The 18,007-nt window shown below is 44.0% G+C and overlaps 1 protein-coding gene across 4 annotated transcripts in view; it reads right to left on the minus strand.

Moving 5' to 3' along the window:
* Positions 1-18,007, minus strand: part of IQCK (IQ motif containing K) — a 131,758-nt gene that overhangs the window by 103,974 nt on the left and 9,777 nt on the right. For 3 of the 4 annotated variants that reach the window (XM_060172882.1, XM_060172881.1, XM_060172883.1), the window contains exons 2-4: positions 16,261-16,325; positions 11,233-11,365; positions 10,292-10,389 (exon numbers count right to left, since the gene is read on the minus strand). In XM_060172882.1, coding sequence (XP_060028865.1) covers positions 10,292-10,389; positions 11,233-11,365; positions 16,261-16,325 — 296 coding nt within the window. The remainder of the gene's footprint in view (positions 1-10,291; positions 10,390-11,232; positions 11,366-16,260; positions 16,326-18,007) is intronic. The other variant, XM_060172885.1, reaches the window with a different exon arrangement.

The raw sequence follows: 18,007 nt of genomic DNA on the forward strand, positions 1-18,007 counted from the left end.
TTCAATCCCTAGCATCACCATAAGCCAGAGCTGAGCAGTGCTCTGGTAAAAATAATTAATCAAACTGTAGAAAAGAAAGTCCTGTTTCAACTTCTCATCTGCACTGCTGAGATCTCCCTTTTTATGCTAAGGGATCAGGTATAAGCCACTGGGTCTGTTAATGAGCAGTTAATGACTTGAAATTTTTGATCTTAGAAAGTAGCTGGAAGGGAGTTGGGTGGCAGCGCAGCGGGTTAAGCGTATATGGCGCAAAGCACAAGGACCGGTGTAAGGATCCCAGTTCAAGCCCCCGGCTCCCCATCTGCAGGGGAGTTGCTTCACAGGAGGTGAAGCAGGTCTGCAGGTTTCTATCTTTCTCTCCCCCTCTCTGTCTTCCCCTTCTCTCTCCATTTCTCTCTGTCCTATCCAATAACAATGACATCAATAATAACTACAACAATAAAACAACAAGGGAAACAAAAGGGAATAAATAAATATTTGAAAAAAAAAAGAAACAGACTTCCATCTTTAAAAGAAAAGAAAGTAGCTGGAAAAGTGAACTTCTCAAAACAACCAAGAAGGTCAAGGATGTATTTTTAAGAAATCCACTGAGATCTATTTTCAATCATTAAAAAAAAAAAAAAAATTCCATCCTCTAGAAAAGTCTGGAAACTATTGGTCTTTCATTCCTCTTTCTCCTTCTCCTCTTTGGCCTTGGAGGTCTCTTCATGTTGCATTCTTAGGTTCTGAACTCAATGACATTTCTTTTTTTGTTTTTTAAAGATTTTTAAAAATATTTATTTATTCACTTTTGTTGCCCTTGTTTTATTGTTGTAATTATTGTTGTTGTTATTGATGTTGCTGTTGTTACATAAGATAGAGAGAAATGGAGAGAGGACGGGAAGACAGAGAAAGATAGACACCTGCAGACCTGCTTCACCACCTGTGAAGTGACCTCCCTGTAGGTGGGAAGCCGGGGACTTGAACCGGGATCCTTACACCGGTCCTTGGGCTTTGTGCCTCATGTGTTTAACCTGCTGTGCTACCACCCAACTCCCTGCTCAATGTCATTTCTAAGACTTCTGTCCAATTTTTTTGTTTTTTTGCTTTGTTTTTTACAAATATACATATCATTTTTTTAAAGCCCTAGTATTTTTAGCATAATGAAGAAAGTCAATTTGTGGCCATCTGTATGGTCCAGAAAGTAGTAACAGGGTTATGACACTCCTCTCACAGTCTTGCTATTTTTTTTTATTTTTTTAAAAAAATATTTATTTATTAATGAGAGGGATAGGAGAGAGAGAAAGAACCAGACATCACTCTGGTATGCATGCTGCTGGGGATTGAACTCAGGACCTCATGCCCAAGAGACCAACGTTTTATCCACTGCGCCACTTCCTGGACCACAGTCTTGCTATTTTTCAAGCATAATGTTCACTGTGTTTACATGGCCAACATGGACTGGGTGTTTTTGATGAGCAGTCTTCTAAACTTTACAGAACTCACTTATACTCATAGCAACTACATATCATTATGCTATTGTTATTCTAACTTGGAAATGCCCAAACTTACTTTCTAGAAAACGAAAGAGTAAAACCTTAAACTCAGTTGGACTCCAGAAGTAGCCCACTGCACATGCTGCCTTTTTCTACATTCTTGCTGTGGTTTGTAAGTGAGGAGAGGAGAGTGGCAGATGAGCAAGAGTCCTAAAGTTACTATGCTAGAGCCAGAGCCAAATCAGCCACCCATCGCAACATTCATGTTATTTCTAGTATGGCTTATAAAGTGAATTGCAAGGAGATTCACCCTTCTCCATGGCCCCCTGGATTTACCCCTTTTCAGTGAAGCTTCATAACTCTTCCTCTCAAGAGGTGCAATCTGCAGCCTCCCTCTGCCTTTGGGCTAGCCTCCTGACTTGGCTTGTCTTGGAGACAAGATGCTGATTTCAAACCTTGGGCTTAAGTGGCTTTGAGAACACCCACTAGAATATTTGCAACTCAGTCCAGATGTGAACCATCCACTGTTCACCCCACAAAGGATGAGAGTCCAAAAGAGAGAGAGATAAATGGTCCATTTCAGCTGAGCTCCTCTTAGACCAGCCAGCACTCAATCTGGAACTCACCACAGACACAAAGATAAAACCAGCCAAGACTAGAAGAACCTTCTGAGCCCAGTCTACACTGCTGATTTGCAGAAGAATGAGTTTAATGAGCTGTTGTTTGAAGCCACTAACTCTGAGAGCAGCAAAAGTTAACTGATGCAGTACGCAATAAATGAAATTTATATAGCCAAATGGTACTGTCCTCTCTGCTTAGCAGCTTGTCAAGACTGCCACTACAGCCACCTGGCCCAAAGCCACCTGGCCCTGAGAACAAGAGGACAAAGCTCCAGCCCTGAGAAGGGAAATCCTGTCACAAAGCCACTACCTTTTATTTTGCAAGAGAACAAGGAGGTCGCCTTCAGGTCAGGGCTTGTTGACTTTCTTCTTAAAGCCTCTTCTTTTGAGTATGACTTTGATTTTTAGAAACAAGCAACTTTTACCCAAGTTTGGGGGTAAAGTGATCAATGCTGCCTTTGTTAACAAGAACAGAGCAAAGAAGCATGACAATAAAGTTATAAGATTTGCTTCCATGGTTTACAAACAGGATCTGACAGACATTCCAAGATTCTCAAAGGGAAGTATTTTCAACACTAATAGTTGTGATGACTGTAAAAATATACACAACATGAGGTTTACCACCTTGGCCATTTTTAGTGGACATTTCTGTCAGTGTTACATGTACTCACACTGTTATAATTTTCTCCATCATTTTTGGCATCTTGCCCATTAAGTTATGATACTCTGCTCCACATTCTCTCAAGCCCTGACAGTCACCATCCATCCTACTTTCTGTTTTTCTGAATCTGACTCTCTAGATACCTCCTATTAGTGGAGTTATTCTATTTGTCCTTGTTTTGTTTTTAATATTTATTTATTCCCTTTTGTTGCCCTTGTTGTTTTATTGTTGTAGTTAATACTGATGTCATCATTGTTGGATAGGACAGAGAGAAATGGAGAGAGGAGGGGAAGACAGAGAAGGGGAGAGAAAGACAGACACCTGCAGACCTGCTTCACTGCCTGTGAAGTGACTCCCCTGCAGGTGGGAAGCTGGGGGCTCGAACCAGGATCCTTAAGCTGGTCCTTGGGCTTCGTGACACATGTGCTTAACCCGCTGCGATACTGCCCGACTCCCTTGTCCTTGTTTTTATGCAGCATCAAAATGAAGTGACCAAGCATCCTCCCTGGCCCAATTTTTCAATTCTATATACTCAGAGAGAAGGAGACAGCAGAGTGAAAGCTCCCTACCACCATCCATGGAGGGCCCTTTTGGTGCTGTCCATGTTGTTGCTATGTGGTTCCAAAGGTCAAGCACAGAGTCCTACAAGTGGCGAGATGTGTGCTCTCTCCAATGAGCAGGGCTGAGTATCTCTGGCCCTCACTTGCTCACTTGCCCTTTTTGTGACTGACTTGGTTACATATGATCCAGACTTCATCCATGTGCCAGCATGTGAGAAGATTTCCTTATAAGACTGAATAATATTCCAATCTATCACTAGACCACATTTTATTTCTCTATCTGTAGTGAAGACGTGTAAAATCAGTGGATTCTCTGGCAAACGCTAGAAGAAGAAGAAGTGGATTCTCTGGCACATAAATTATATTTCAATAAGGGTATTAAAATATATATGCTTAATAATGGATTTAAAATAATTCTCCATTTTTTATGTGGTGTTGGGGAAGGAAGTCCTGGAGGGCTTAGGTTCAATTCCTGGTATCTCCTTATCTCAGAAGTGTAGAATGCTCTGGTCTCATATAAACAAGTAAATGTTTAAGAATTAAAGAAGGGGGGGCAGGTGGTAGCACAGCAGATTAAGCACACGTGGTACAAAGTGCAATGACAGGTGTAAGGATCCCGGTTTGAGCCCCAGCTCCCCACCTGCAGGGGGGGTCACTTCACAAGTGGTGAAGCAGGTCTGCAGGTATCTATCTTTCTCTCCCCCTCTGTCCTCCCATCTTATGCCTGTCCTTACGCTTTGCGCCACCTGCGCACCACTGCGCTACTGTCGTACTCCCAGGACTGAAAATATTTTAAATATATTGTTGACAGTTTATATATATTTTTTATCTGATTACAAAAAAAGTTTTTGCTTATTTTTAAAAATTAAAATGTGGGAGCCGGGCGGTGGCACACAGGGTTAAGTGCACATAGTGTGAAGTGCAGGGACCCATGCAAGGATCCCGGTTCGAGCCCCCAGCTCCCCACCTGGAGGTGGAGGTGTCGCTTCACAAGCAGTGAAGCAGGTCTGTCTATCTTTCTTTTTCCCTCCTCTCTCAATTTTTCTCTGTCTTATTCCACAACAGTAGCAGCAATAACAATAACAAGGGAAAAAGATGGCCACCAGGAGCAATGGGTGCAGGCACTGAACCCCAGCAATAATCGAAGTCAGCATTTGAAGGGCAAACTACAAATCAGCAGTTATTCTTGAGCAACCTAACAGAAATGCTGTTTCGAGATGTAACATGAATGGTCCCAATGAGCAGTGAATCCTGCTGCTGTTTAAGATTCACTTGGGTGCAAGCTCAGTTATGGGGGACAGATAAGAATGCTCTGGCTATGTAATGTTGGCTGGAGGCAGTGTATCATCTAGTTTAAGCATCTATCCCTGATGACAGAACGTGAAGGAACAGCTGAACTGAGAAAATGCAAATATGTTGTGCAGATCTGGATGAGATAATCCACTTGGGCCTGACAATGTTGAAATGGCAATAATGTGATTTTTTTTTTCCCCTCCAGGGTTATTGCTGGGCTCGGTGCCTGTACCATGAATCCACTGCTCCTGGAGGCCATTTTTTCCCCTTTTGTTGCCCTTGTTGTTGTAGCCTTGTTGTGGTTATTATTATTGCCATTATTGATGTTGTTTGTTGTTGGATAAGACAGAGAGAAATGGAGAGAGGAGGGGAAGACAGAGAGTGGGAGAGAAAGATAGACACCTGCAGACCTGCTTCACCGCCTGTGAAGCGACGCCCCTGCAGGTGGGGAGCCGGGGGCTCGAACTGGGATCCTTACACTGGTCCTTGCACTTTGTGCCACATATGCTTAACCCACTGCGCCACCACCGGACCCCCAATAATGTGATTTTTAAGCCTTCAAATATAACCCACAAAAGGCTAGCTGGTCAGGAGAAGAAGGAGGAGGAAGAAGAGGAGGAAGAGATTTATAAAGGGATCACAGTTAATCAAAAAATCCTGACTCAGCGGTTAAAGCACTGGACTCTTAGGCATAAGATCCCGCATTTGATCCCCAGCACTGTTTGTGCCAGAGTGATGCTCTAGTTATATCTTTCTCTCTCCTCCATTATTTCATAAATATGTAAATAAATCCTGGGGGGGGATCCTAAATCAGATGTGAAAGCAAAATAAGGGACTGAGTCCCAGCCATCACCCTGGCAGCAAAAACAAAAACAAACAAACAAGGCTTCTAGTTCTTGCATTTCTCACACAAAGATTGCCTCTGTCCACAGAGAGCAGCAGGATTTCATAAAAGTGTCGTTTTCCTGCTTCTATAACAAAGATTTTAATATTTGCTTTCTTTTTGTTGCCTTTGATTTTATTGTTGTAGTTATTATTGTTGTTGTTATTGATGTCATTGTTGTTGGATAGACAGAGAAAAATGGAGAGAGATGGGGAAGACAGAGGGGGAGAGAAAGACACCTGCAGACCTGCTTCATCGCCTGTGAAGGGACTCCCCTGCAGGTGGGGAGCCTGGGCTCAAACCAGGATCCTTAAGCTGATCCTTGAGCTTTGCACAACGTGGGCTTACCCCGCTGCGCTACCTCCCGACTCCCAGTAATGTGTTTTTCTATTGGGATCAGCCCTCAGCGGTAATCAATAAGCTAACACCTTGGGCAGAGAAAAAAAACAGTTGGTCAGAATTCTGTGTTAATCAGCCTCTCCAGGCTTACCCTCACCCTAGACTCTGAAAACTGAAAATAAAGCTCCTCGTTTCCTAACGAAGGTGATTATTAGTTTTTTCAGTAGACACAGGGAAGGAAAGGCGCTAATGGCAATGAACACACCTTGCTGACTTGCAGCAAAGCCTGAGGGAAATGTGGGGCAGGGTCAGCATTCCTGATGCCTATGAGGCCTCTCAAAGACAGCAGATGATGGAAAAGCCTTCAGTGGGCTCCTCCAGGTGGGTGTAGGATCCAGCCAACCAAGGACAAGCATTTGGTTGAGTCCTCAAGATGAAAAACCTGCAGACAGGAAGGGATTGTTCTGAGAGACTTAGCAGTCACAGACTGTAGCTATCCACAGGGTCCTAGCACTAATTCTCTGTGTAGACTAAGGTCAGACTGCAGTTAAAGTTGAAAGTACAGGATTTTCTGGCTGTGCAGCAGTCAGCCCCCCGAGCCCCACATTGTTCAAAGGTCAGCTGGACTTCCCCTTGTGCTCCTGGTAATAGGGGCACCTTTTTATCTATCCTCTGTAAGGAAACTGGGGCTCCCAGATTATGTAGGGCTGTGCTATAAGGAAATGGTGGTGCAGAATGGATTTTGGATTCCAGTGTGCCTGGTTAGCTCACCTACACAGTGTGCCTCAAAAGACCTAGATGCTTTTCCAGGTGCACAATCCATGTTCAGTCTTGGCCCCACTGCACTGGAGGAAACTTCCATTTAAAACTGTCTTTCCCTCTTTCCATTTAAAACTGTCACCTAGGAGTGGCGATGATGCCCCAGTGATGATGATGATCATCATCATAAGTAGTAGTAGTAGTAGTAAAGAAAAAAGGACAAAAAGTAAAGCTTATCAGTTCCCTACTACTCTGCAATTTAAAAAGAATAGATATTGTATATAATCTTACTTGGGACATAATGGATGGAACTGGAGGTGATTATGAGAAGTGAAATAAGAGGTAAAAGTCAGCTACTGGATGGTTTTGTTCATCTATGGAATATAGGTAACTAGAGCAAACAAAATTAGGGGGGAAGTCAGGAAACTCTCAGACATTGTCAGAATGTACTACGGTGTGTCAGGGAGAGGGGAAACACACAGATGGGTATGAAACCACTGTTGTATCACTAGTAATAAAAGTTGCCTCCCCCCAGCTTGTCAGTTGTTTCACGTCACCAGTTTTGAGAACCTGCATTCTCTACACCCTTTGAGAATTCCTGATGGCATCTGAGCCCTCTCTCTTCCCTAAAGCGCCCTCAGCACTTGCTGTTCAGATCAGTTTCATTTATCCCCAGCAGCAGCTCATCTGCAGGATGTCAGAGATGAAATACATGTTGGGACAAGGCTGCCTCATTAATCTCTAATATGAAGAGAAATTTCTCTGATTCTTTCAAAGCATTTTATCATTGACTGGAGGCTGGGAGCTCTTCCTGGACTCCTTGGTCCAGAATCATTTATGGGTGAACTAATGCTATTAAACTGTCCATGTCAAATCTTTATTACTGCCCTTTTACTTGAATTTTTCCCTCTACATGGGTATAAGTCAGAAAATCAGAGGTAATAAAATAAAACAAAGGTTACACAGGTGAATATAGCTTCCCCAAGGCCCAGGGGTGAGTGCCCAGCACAAGATCCAGGTTTAAATTTTCCCACATTCATTCTTTTTTAAAAAATTATTATTTTATATTTATTTATTTTCCTTTTTGTTGCCCTGTTTTTTTAAATTGTCGTTGTAGTTATTATTATTGTTTTTGATGTCGTCTTTCTTAGGACAGAGAGAAATGGAGAGAGGAGGGGAAGACAGAGAGGGGGAGAGAAAGATAGACACCTGCAGACCTGCTTCACTGCCTGTGAAGCGACTCCCCTGCAGGTGAGGAGCCAGGGGCTCCAACCTGGATCCTTATGCTGGTTCTTGAGCTTCGCGCCACGTGCGCTTAATCTGCTGCGCTACCGCCAGACTCCTCCCACGTTCATTCTTATCTCAAGCAGCAAGAAGCAGAGTTACAAAGGAATCCATGATTCTTCACCCTTACTACTAGGCCTTACTACTAGACTTGGGAGCAGTTATACCTTGTCTTCTCTGAGACGCCTATCCTGGCCCTGTGATCAGCACCTAGCAGGTCCTAAATGTCTGTTAAACAGAACTGAATTTGGTGGGGCTGGGCGATAGCACAGCAGGATAAGCGCACAAGGATCACAGTCCCAGCCCCTGGCTCCCCACCTGCATGGAAGTTGCCTTCACAGGCGGTGAAGCAGGTATGCAGGTGTCTATCTTTTTCTTCCCCTCCTCTCTCCATTTCTCTCTGTCCTATCTAACAACAACAACATCAATAACAACAATAATAACTACAACAATAAAAAGGGGGACAACATAAGGGAAATAAATATAATTTTTTTAAAAAAAAAACTGAATTTGGTCTGCTTGCAGATTATTTGTCTCATAAATTCAAGCAAAGCTTGTCCCATTTTGCTCATATCACTGCTAGTCAATGAATAAGCCTTGGCCGGGTGGTGGGGCATCTGCTTGAGCGCACATATTACAGTGCGCAAGGACCCAGGTTCAAGCAGTGAAGCAGTATTGCAGGTCTCTCTCTCTCTCTCCTATCTCCTTCCCTCTAGATTTCTGACTATCTCTATCCAATAAATATTTTTTTTAAAAAATTAAAAAATATATAAGCCTTGGCCAACAGCAAGACCACTGAAAAGAAAGATCCCTGAAATGGGGTGTGAGGCAGTTTGGTCTCCCTCAGCCAACCAAGGGACAGGAAGGCCACCTAGCAGTGGCAGAGTCAAGCTGAGGGCACTCTACTGGGCCCCTGTTTAACACCACACAAAGTAGGAGACACAAAGAGAGGACCAGCAGACAAGAATGAACATACCAAGTTGGTGTAATGCACCCAAGTAAAAGACTCTGGAGTGGGTGGGGAGGAGAGTACAGGTCCAAAAAGGCTGACAGAGGACCTAGTGGGGGTTGTATTGTTATGTGGAAAACTGAGAAATGTTATGCATTTCTTTCCATCTTTCTATGTTATTATATTTACTGTCGAATATAAAACATTAATCCCCCAATAAAGAAATTTAAAAAGATACAATTAAAAAAAAAAAGGAATGAACACATCAGGAGAGCCAGATGAACAAATGGAAAACACACAAGGATTAGAAGAAGCTTTGATTTTTAAATTTTTTTTATTATTTATTTATTCCCTTTTGTTGCCCTTGTTATTGTTGTAGTTATTATTGTTGTTGTTATTGATGTCATTGTTATTGGATAGGACAGAGAGAAATGGAAAGAGATGGGGAAGACAGAGAGGGCAAGAGAAAGAGAGTCACCTGCACACCTGCTTCACCACTTGTGAAGCAACTTCCTTGCAGGTGGGGAGCTGGGGGCTCGAACCGGGATCCTTCCGCCGGTCCTTGTGCTTTGCACCACGTGTGCTTAACCCACTGCGCTACCGCCTGACTCTCGAAGCTTTGATTTTTATAACCTAAGGCAAACAGCAATATGTTTCACAGAAAATAATTATGAATACAAGAAATCAGCAGTTCTAGATCTATTTCAAGGATAGTGTCCAACTCCACTTTGGAAGAGGACTGAAAGCTGAGAATGTAGCTGGAACAGTGGCTCAGTAGCGGAAGATATGTCTTGCATACATAAGGTCCTTGGTTCAGTTACCACCACCACCACATAGAATGGAGGATCAGTATGTATATTGATCTGTTTCAAGAAGAGAAAGACAGACAGCTGCAGATCTGCTTCACTGCTTATGAGGTAACCCCGCTACCTACAGGAGGGGAGCTGGGAGCTTGAACCAGGATCCTACTGCAGGTCCTTACGCTTTGTACAATGTACATTTAACCCGGTGTGTTACCACCTGGCCCCCTAAACATGTTCTCTTACTCAACTTCTGGTGTTACTATGATTGACAGACCAAACTGAAAAGGAGCCAGAGAGCAGGAGAAATTCTCTAATGGATGGACACACACACACACACACACACACACACTCCCTCTCTCTCTCTCTCTCTCTCTCTCTCTCTCTCAACAAGAAAGAAGGGCCAAGAAGCCAGTAGATGCCCAAGCGCCCAGCAGAGGGTGGACAGGAAAGCCAAACAGAAGGGAGACCCTCCCGAGGGCCAGACAGATGGCTGTGTGTAAGCTGTTAATTGACCAAAACACAGGCTTTTCCTCCCAGAGGGGTATATATGTATATATATATATATATTTTTAGAAAAACAGTCATTTGATGGTACAGAGATAACTATCTGCTACAAATGAATTACTGAACATTCAGAAACCAAGAAACCCCACAGAGCAACTGACCTCAAAACACTTTTCCTTCTTTGCCTGGTGAAGTAGGTTTGCCATTCCGGGAAGCAGAACTGGAAAGATATACTTTTCCAGGTATTCTTTAGGTGAACCTAAAGCAAAACAGAAACCCTCAGGGAGGTGGATCACCTTGTATGCCTAAGGCCCTGGGTACCATGTAATGGGAGAATGCTATGGCTCTCTCTATTTCTCTCTCTCTCTCTCAACAAAAAAATTCTCACTGGAAATCAAGCGGCCCAAATTAATCTTAGAGAAACATTTGTTTGAATCAAAACAAAGGCACTGTCACTGAAATAACACGGCCTTCAATGTTATATAGGGCCGTAACATGTCTGCCCCGAAAAAGTCTTAACAGAAGGATGATTTCACAGGAGGGGCTCTGGTAGTGGGTGAGTTTCTGGAGGGAGACACTTATGAAGGGATAGAAATTTTCTATTTCTGTCATGTCTCCCTTGCAAAATCAGAGAGATTAATCTTTTTAACTCTTATTTCTGGAGATGACTACAACGTAAGTCTATATGATGACCAAACATGTTTATCATGTGACCTTCACGACTGACCCCCTCCCTGGTTCTCTTTGCAGGCAGTTATTTAAGGAAAGGCTGGTCCCCACAAGGGAAGGAGACTCAGGAGCACAGGGTCTGGCCAGCTCACAAAGCAAGGCAGCAAGCATGCTGCTTTCTCCTACTTACACTGCCCGACCCCTGCATCTCACACATGATCCAAGGATGCTTACTGCTACTTATCAACTTGACTACTGCTCAGCCTTAGTGATGGAATCAGTGGACTAAAAGGTCCCTCTCTTAACAATTACAAGAGCACATCCTTTCCGATGTGTGTGGCCTCCCTAATGTCCACTCTCACTCCCACCCTATGGTATTGCAATGTCACAAAACCCAGGTTACAACAGGGCAGAAACTCACATCCTTACTTACATGTTTTGGGGTCACCTGTTTCTGGTTTTACTGGAGGACAGGGTATCATCTGTGTCACGTTGGTAAAATGAGGAACTGAATAGAGACGCTCTGCATTAAAGCCATGGAAAACCTGCTCCTCCAAGGGTGAAGCCTGGCGAGGGACGGAGTTGGGTCATGAGAACAGCTCAGATAAAAGTGTCTTCTTTCTTTCTTTCTATTGTTGTTGTAGTTATTACTGTTGTTATTGATGTCATTATTGTTAGACAGGAGAGAAATGGAGAGAGAAGGGGAAGAAGACAGAGGGGGAGAGAAAGATAGACACCTACAAACCTGCTTCACCACCTGTGAAGCGACTCCCCTGCAGGTGGGAAGAGTCTCTTCTTTCATGCCCCTGCATCAGACTGCAAGTTCAAGGGCACACCCTGAGCACAAATCTTTGTCTCTCTTCCCTCATAAATATCAATCAGTGACGGTCAAGGGATAAACCCCCAGTAGAGCAAAGAATAGGGAACTTGCAGAGAAGGACAGCTTCTAAACATTTCCAGAAGAAATAGGATTCATGTCTATTGTTCTGTAGAGTGGGCATGGAAGCCCTGTCACAGGAGGAAAGTGTCCAGGGGCTTTGCTCTTGGGGTTTAGATTCCCCCCAGGGAGAAAATGAGAAAGGAAATGAAAATGAGCAGAAAGGGGTTCCGGGATCAACAATAGTAGAGAATGTTCCATCCTCCGAAGGGAGGCTGGACAACATATTCTATGCTACACATGAGGAAGATGGGTCGATATTAGGGCAGCTTGGAATGTTCCTACTCATAACCACAGAATGTGAGCTCAGATCTACAGGGATGCAGAGGTCACATAGGCTCTTAAGCTGAATATGGGCCCCAGATCACATCAAATCGATGGAGTTTATGGTCAACAATATATTTTTTTGTGGCAGGTCTTTTTAAAATTTTTTTAATATTTATTTATTCCCTTTTGTTGACCTTGTTGTTTTATTGTTGTAGTTATTGTTGTTGATGTCATCATTGCTGGATAGGACACAGAGAAATGGAGAGAGAAGACAGAGAAGGGGAGAGAAAGACAGATACCTGCAGACCTGCTTCACCGCTTGTGAAGCGACTCTCCTGCAGGTGGGGAGCCGGGGGTTCGAATAGGGATCCTTACACCGGTCCTTGCGCTTTGCACCACCTGCGCTTAACCCACTGCACTACCGCCCGACTCCCCAGTCAACAATATTTATACCCCTTCCCCATATTAGGGAGCTATTCTCTTCCCTGGTCCAGCTTTCTGGTCCTTTTTACAGCCATGACATCATCTCCCCAGACAATAACTTGGATCTACCTGCATATCAGATTTCACACTCACGGGAGAAAAGAAAAAGAAAAAAGAAAAAAAAAACTAGTATAGCCACAGGCCCTTTGGAATATAACTAAAATATGCCTACTAGCTTTCTACAAAATGGAAGACCCCCCCCCCCCCAACTCTTCATCTGCACTATTCCAGCCTTTAGGTCCATGATTGGTCAACAATTTGTTTGGCTTTGTATGTTAACTCTCTTTTCAACCACCAGGTTCTAGATGCTAGCATGATGCCAATTATACATACTTCCCTGGACAGACAACCCCACCAAAGTGTCCTGGAGCTCCGATTCCCCGAGCCCTTCCCCACTAGGGAAAGAGAGAGGCAGGCTGGGAGTATGGATCAACCTGTCAATGCCCATATTCAGCGGGGAAGCAATTACAGAAGCCAGACCTTCCACCTTGACCTACAATGGCCTTGGGTCCATACTCCCAGAGGGTTAAAGAATAGGAAAGCTATCAGGGGAGGGGATGGGATACAGAGTTCTGGTGGTGGGAACTGTGTGGAGTTGTACCCCTCTTATCCTACGGTTTAGTCAATGTTTCCTTTTTATAAATAGAAAATTAAAAAAAAAAAAAAAGGCAGGACCATTAAAAAAAAAAAAAAGTGGGCAAGGTGTTTACCTTCCAGACAACAAATCACAGATGCTACCATGACTCCATCCCGACTTCCCCAGGCAGATGACCTCACCAATGTGTCCTGGTCATCTCCAGAGCTCTCTGGTCCACTACAGAAAGCTAGAGACAGGCTGGGGGTGGAGTGGGGAGGGGGGTGGATGGATTGACCTGTTACCATCCATGTCAAGTGGAGAAGCAGCTATAGAAGCCAGTACTCCCACCTTCTGCTCCCCCAAAACAACCTTAATAATCCATGCTCCCAGTGAGGGAGAAGTAATAGGAGCTCCATCAGCACCCAGAGAGAGAGAAGAAAAAGGAGAGGGACATATGGAGGTAGTTATGTTGTCATGAGTGGCTTAGAGGGGAAGAGAGGACTGAATCAGAAAAGAAGGGGCAACCATGTATAAATGTGGACAGATAGTTGTAGAGAAGATGGTTGGCCCATATCTACAGTCTTAGGGGAACTGTGGTGGACTGCAGGGGGGAGAGTGACAATTCAGAACTCTGGTGGTGGGAATGGCGTGGATTCAAACCCCTGTTGACATGTAATTCTGTAACATAAAAATAATTTTTTAAAAATGGGCAAATATATAGATAGACAGTTATGGAAATAATTGTCAACCCATACCAGTGACCTTGGGAGAATCACTGCAGTTTCCAGTGGAGGGAACAGGGACATAGAACTCTGGTGGTGGGTGGTCCGGGAGGTGGTGCAGTGGCTAAGGCACTAGACTCTCAAGCATGAGGTCCCGAGTTCGATCCCTGGCAGCACATGTACCAGAGTGATGGCTGGTTCTTTCTCTCTCCTCCTATCTTTCTCATGAATAAATAAATAAATTAAAAAAAAAAAAGAACTCTGGTGGTGGAAACTGGAATTATATGACTGCTACTTTGTAATTTTGTAAATCACTAATAAAAATGAAATGAAATGAAATGAAATGAAATGAAATGAAATGAAATGAAATAAAATAAAATAAAGGGATTCCGTACATCTGGCTGGGACTTTCTAGACTGCTGCCTCCACTCTCCCTGCTCCTAGCCCCTGCAGTATCCACAAAGCTGCACCCACCACACAACCTGCTACAGCCTGCAACCCCCGCTCCCAGTGACTCTAACATGAACAGTCTGGGAAGGAAGAACCACTCCAGCTGGTGTGTTGATGGCAAAGGCAAAATAAGTCTGCTATTGGTCAGAAGCCTCCTGTCTGTTTACTATATAGAAAAGTGTCCCAGTGGACAGCCACTTCTGTGAGTTCCCCCAGAATCTGAGTGCCCGTCTGCAGGAAATGACCATGCAGAAAGCAGAAAGCATTCCCTCTCAGATCAGGGACCAGACAGGGCTGTCCACTAACAGCACACAACACAGCAAAGAAAGGCCAGCTGTGTGGGCAGGTATACCAAAGCCTCACTTTCAGATTTCAATGAGGGGGGGGGGGGACATGATAAAATGAATAAATAAATAAATAGTAGCAGGAAGATTCTACAGAAGTAGGGTGCAGACTTGCATTAGGAGGTTCCATCTCTCTCTTCTAGTTGATAAAACGAATCTTTTCTTTTGTAAGGTCACTCTGACCAGTAAATATATACCTTTAAACATTAATAAAATGAGTAAAGAAACCTTTAAAAAAAAATCAACATCATTGGCAGGGTGGTGGTGTACCTGGTTGAGCACACACATTACAGCGCTCAAGGACCTGGGTTTGAGCCCCTGGTCCCCAACTGCAGGGGGACAGCTTTACAAGTGGTGAAGCAGGGCTGCAGGTGTCTTTCTTTCTCTCTCCTTCTCTATCTCCCCCTTCCCTCTCGATTTCTGGCTGTCTCTATCAATAAATAAAGATAACAAAAAATTTTTTTTTAAAAATCAACATCATGTCCCGGGAGGTGGTGCAGTGGATAAGGCATTGGACTCTCAAGCTTAAGGTTCTGAGTTCAATCCCCGGCAGCACATGTACCAAAGTGATGTCTGATTCTTTCTCTCTCCTATTATTTTTCATGAATAAATAAATAAAATCTTTTTAGAAAAATCAACATCATGGGGCCTGGTGGTGGTACACCTGGTTGAGCACACACACTACAGTGCTCAAGGACCCAGGTTCGAGCCCCTGGTCCCCAACTGCAGAGGGAAAGCTTTACAAGTGGTGAACAGGACTGCAGGTGCCTTTCTTTCTCTCTCCTTCTCTATCACCCCCCTCCCTCTCGATTTCTGGCTGTCTCTATCCAATAAAATAAAGATAATAAAAAAAGTTATTTAAAAAGTCAACAGCATCTGACAACAACAATACAACAATAAACAACAAGGGCAACAAAAGGAGAAAATGGCCTCCAGGAGCAGTGGATCTGAGTGCAGGCACTGAGCCACAGCAATAACCCTGGAAGCAAAAAAAAAAAAAAAAAAAAAAAAAAATCAACACTATTAAAGACAGCAAGATGTACAAACATAACCAACCCTAAAACAAGCATAATCATCCAAGGAAGGGATGTATTATCAGAAGCTGCAGGGGAAGCTGAGAGAGCACTGCATCCATCAAGCAAGATCTGGGTGCTACCACAAAGGGAAAACCACAAACCAAGAAAGTTCTTAGACATAAGAATGCCTCCTAAACACAGCAAGGTAAAGGAAGTCTAGAGTCAGCTTCTGACCCTGTAGCTGTGGTCCCACTCAAGTCTCGTCAGCATTCAAGAGTCCTTCTTAATTATGTTAAATTTCATGAAGTCCTTATTTTACCCCAAGGCCCACTTCCTGAGGGCTTCCCTTCCTGGATGCTCTGTCCTTGGTCCTCTCTCCCCAGTACAGTCCTCATACTAAGAAACCTGCTCTGCCTACAACTGTCCCCAACAGCCAGGATCTCCTGTGAGCTCCACGGAAGCTCTGGAAGTCAAGGAGGGTCTGTCCCACTGAGCAGTAAGTTATGTGAAGTCCTGTAAGTTACTGATCCTAGCAGAGTCAAGCTCTGGCTCTAGCTCTAGTTCCTTCCCTCTCCCGCTCAGGAACCCTGCTGCCTCCAGTCCTCAGGGTTGCTGTCACTTTGGAGTCTCTACTTTAGGATGGGGCCTGCCTGGGCAGTACTCACAGCAGTCACGGCATCCTGTTTAGCATGGCAGCCTTCTGGAAAGGAGGGTATCTCAGCTTCAAACTCTAAAGGGAAGGGGGGAAAGACCTCAGTTTCATGCTGCATTGCAGTCTGAGATATACGTTCTTTTCCTCTGAAACAAGCATGGTTAAATTTCATTTTGGCAGTTGGTGGTTTACAGACACGAGAAACTAGCTGTTCAGGTTAATAATGCATGTCAACCACCTTGTTTAAAATGAATGATAGATGACTGTTCTCTTACATCAGAGTCAAGACTTTATATATGAGCTCAAGACTTTTCCCAGATAGGGTGCAATTTAAGACTTCACCCCCAAATTATAACTATGGAATAGCAAGAGGAAGAGAATCAGGGAGGGCAGCTAAGGGAACCCCAATCACATCCAGGAAGGAGAGAAGTGGGAAGGAGGAAGAGTAAAACAGGATGGGAGGGCAGGATTAGACAGAAAGGAGCTGTCCATTGTACTCAAGGACAAGAAGGTAAAACAGCTAGACGGGCTGGAGGTGGGTAAGCAGTGGAGAGCAGTCCTGCAAACTCCTGCTACTCAAAGTCTGGCTGGGGAACCAGTGGTATTGCCATCTCACTGGGGAGACAGAAGCTCTGCCTCCTCAGTCAGAATCTGCACGTTAGGAGATTCCAGGTGACTCTCATGCAAAGAACATTAGAGAGGCCTTGCAACCAACTCCAGTCTTTTCCTATCCTGGTTCTAGACCTGAGTCATGAGGGGAATAGTTATTTATCTTTTTTTTTTCAAACAACACACCCCACCCCCAGCACTACTAAGCTCTGGCTCATGGTGGTACAGGAGACTGAACCTAGGACCTCAGAGTCTCAAGCATGAGAGAGTCTGTTTGCATAACCATTATACTTTCTCTCCCACCCAAACCAATTATCTATTGCTGCCTTGGTCTCACTGGGGTTTTGTGCCCATATAGTTCACCAGTCCTGGAGGATTCATGTTCTCTCATTCTTTTTAGGTAGCAGGTGAGAGACAGAGAGGAGAGATACCATAGGATTGCTTCACCACTCGTGAAGCTTCCTGTTTTGTATGGTGTTCTCACTAGGCAGCCAGAGGCTCAAGGCTGGGTGAGTTATCTCCTGCCCTCTCCCCCACCCTGGAGCTTTTTTTAAAATGCTGATGTTTTGGCTAAACCCCAGAAACTCTGATTTGATAGGTCTGGGGCACAAGTCTGGGAACTGGTATCTTTGAAGTCTTCCAACTAATTCTGATGTTTCCAGATTGATCAGCCAACCTGGTGGAGATCTTAAAACCAACGGCACTAAACATAAGTTCTACAAGATAACAACACTACTTCAGAGAAAAGGGCTGAAAAATGCTCATGGGCTAGAGCAGTTATAGCACTACAGGAAAGAGGGGTGAAAGACATTTCTGGAAAGGTGATTGCTGCTTTGTGGCAGTGAAGGGAAACAGACTTTGGAATTGATGAATCACAATTTTGCTGAACACAATTTTATTCTATTGATGAGTTCCATGTCAACTTGTAGAGCTTTCTTCTCCTTTTTAACTCCTAGGTGTCAGACTGGGGACAAGATTTAGGATGCAGGCTGTAAAACCCAGAACCAGCGGTTAGCTTCCCAGTTTGGTGTAATAAATCACCAGTTTAGCAACCTGAAGTGTGAGTTCTTTATCTTAGAATTCCCATGGGGTAGGATGGTCTCATCAAGTTAAAAAATCAGGCACTGGGACCAGAAGGTGGGGCACCTGAT

This window comes from Erinaceus europaeus, chromosome 15 (assembly GCF_950295315.1).
Source record: "Erinaceus europaeus chromosome 15, mEriEur2.1, whole genome shotgun sequence".
NCBI lineage: Eukaryota > Metazoa > Chordata > Mammalia > Eulipotyphla > Erinaceidae > Erinaceus > Erinaceus europaeus.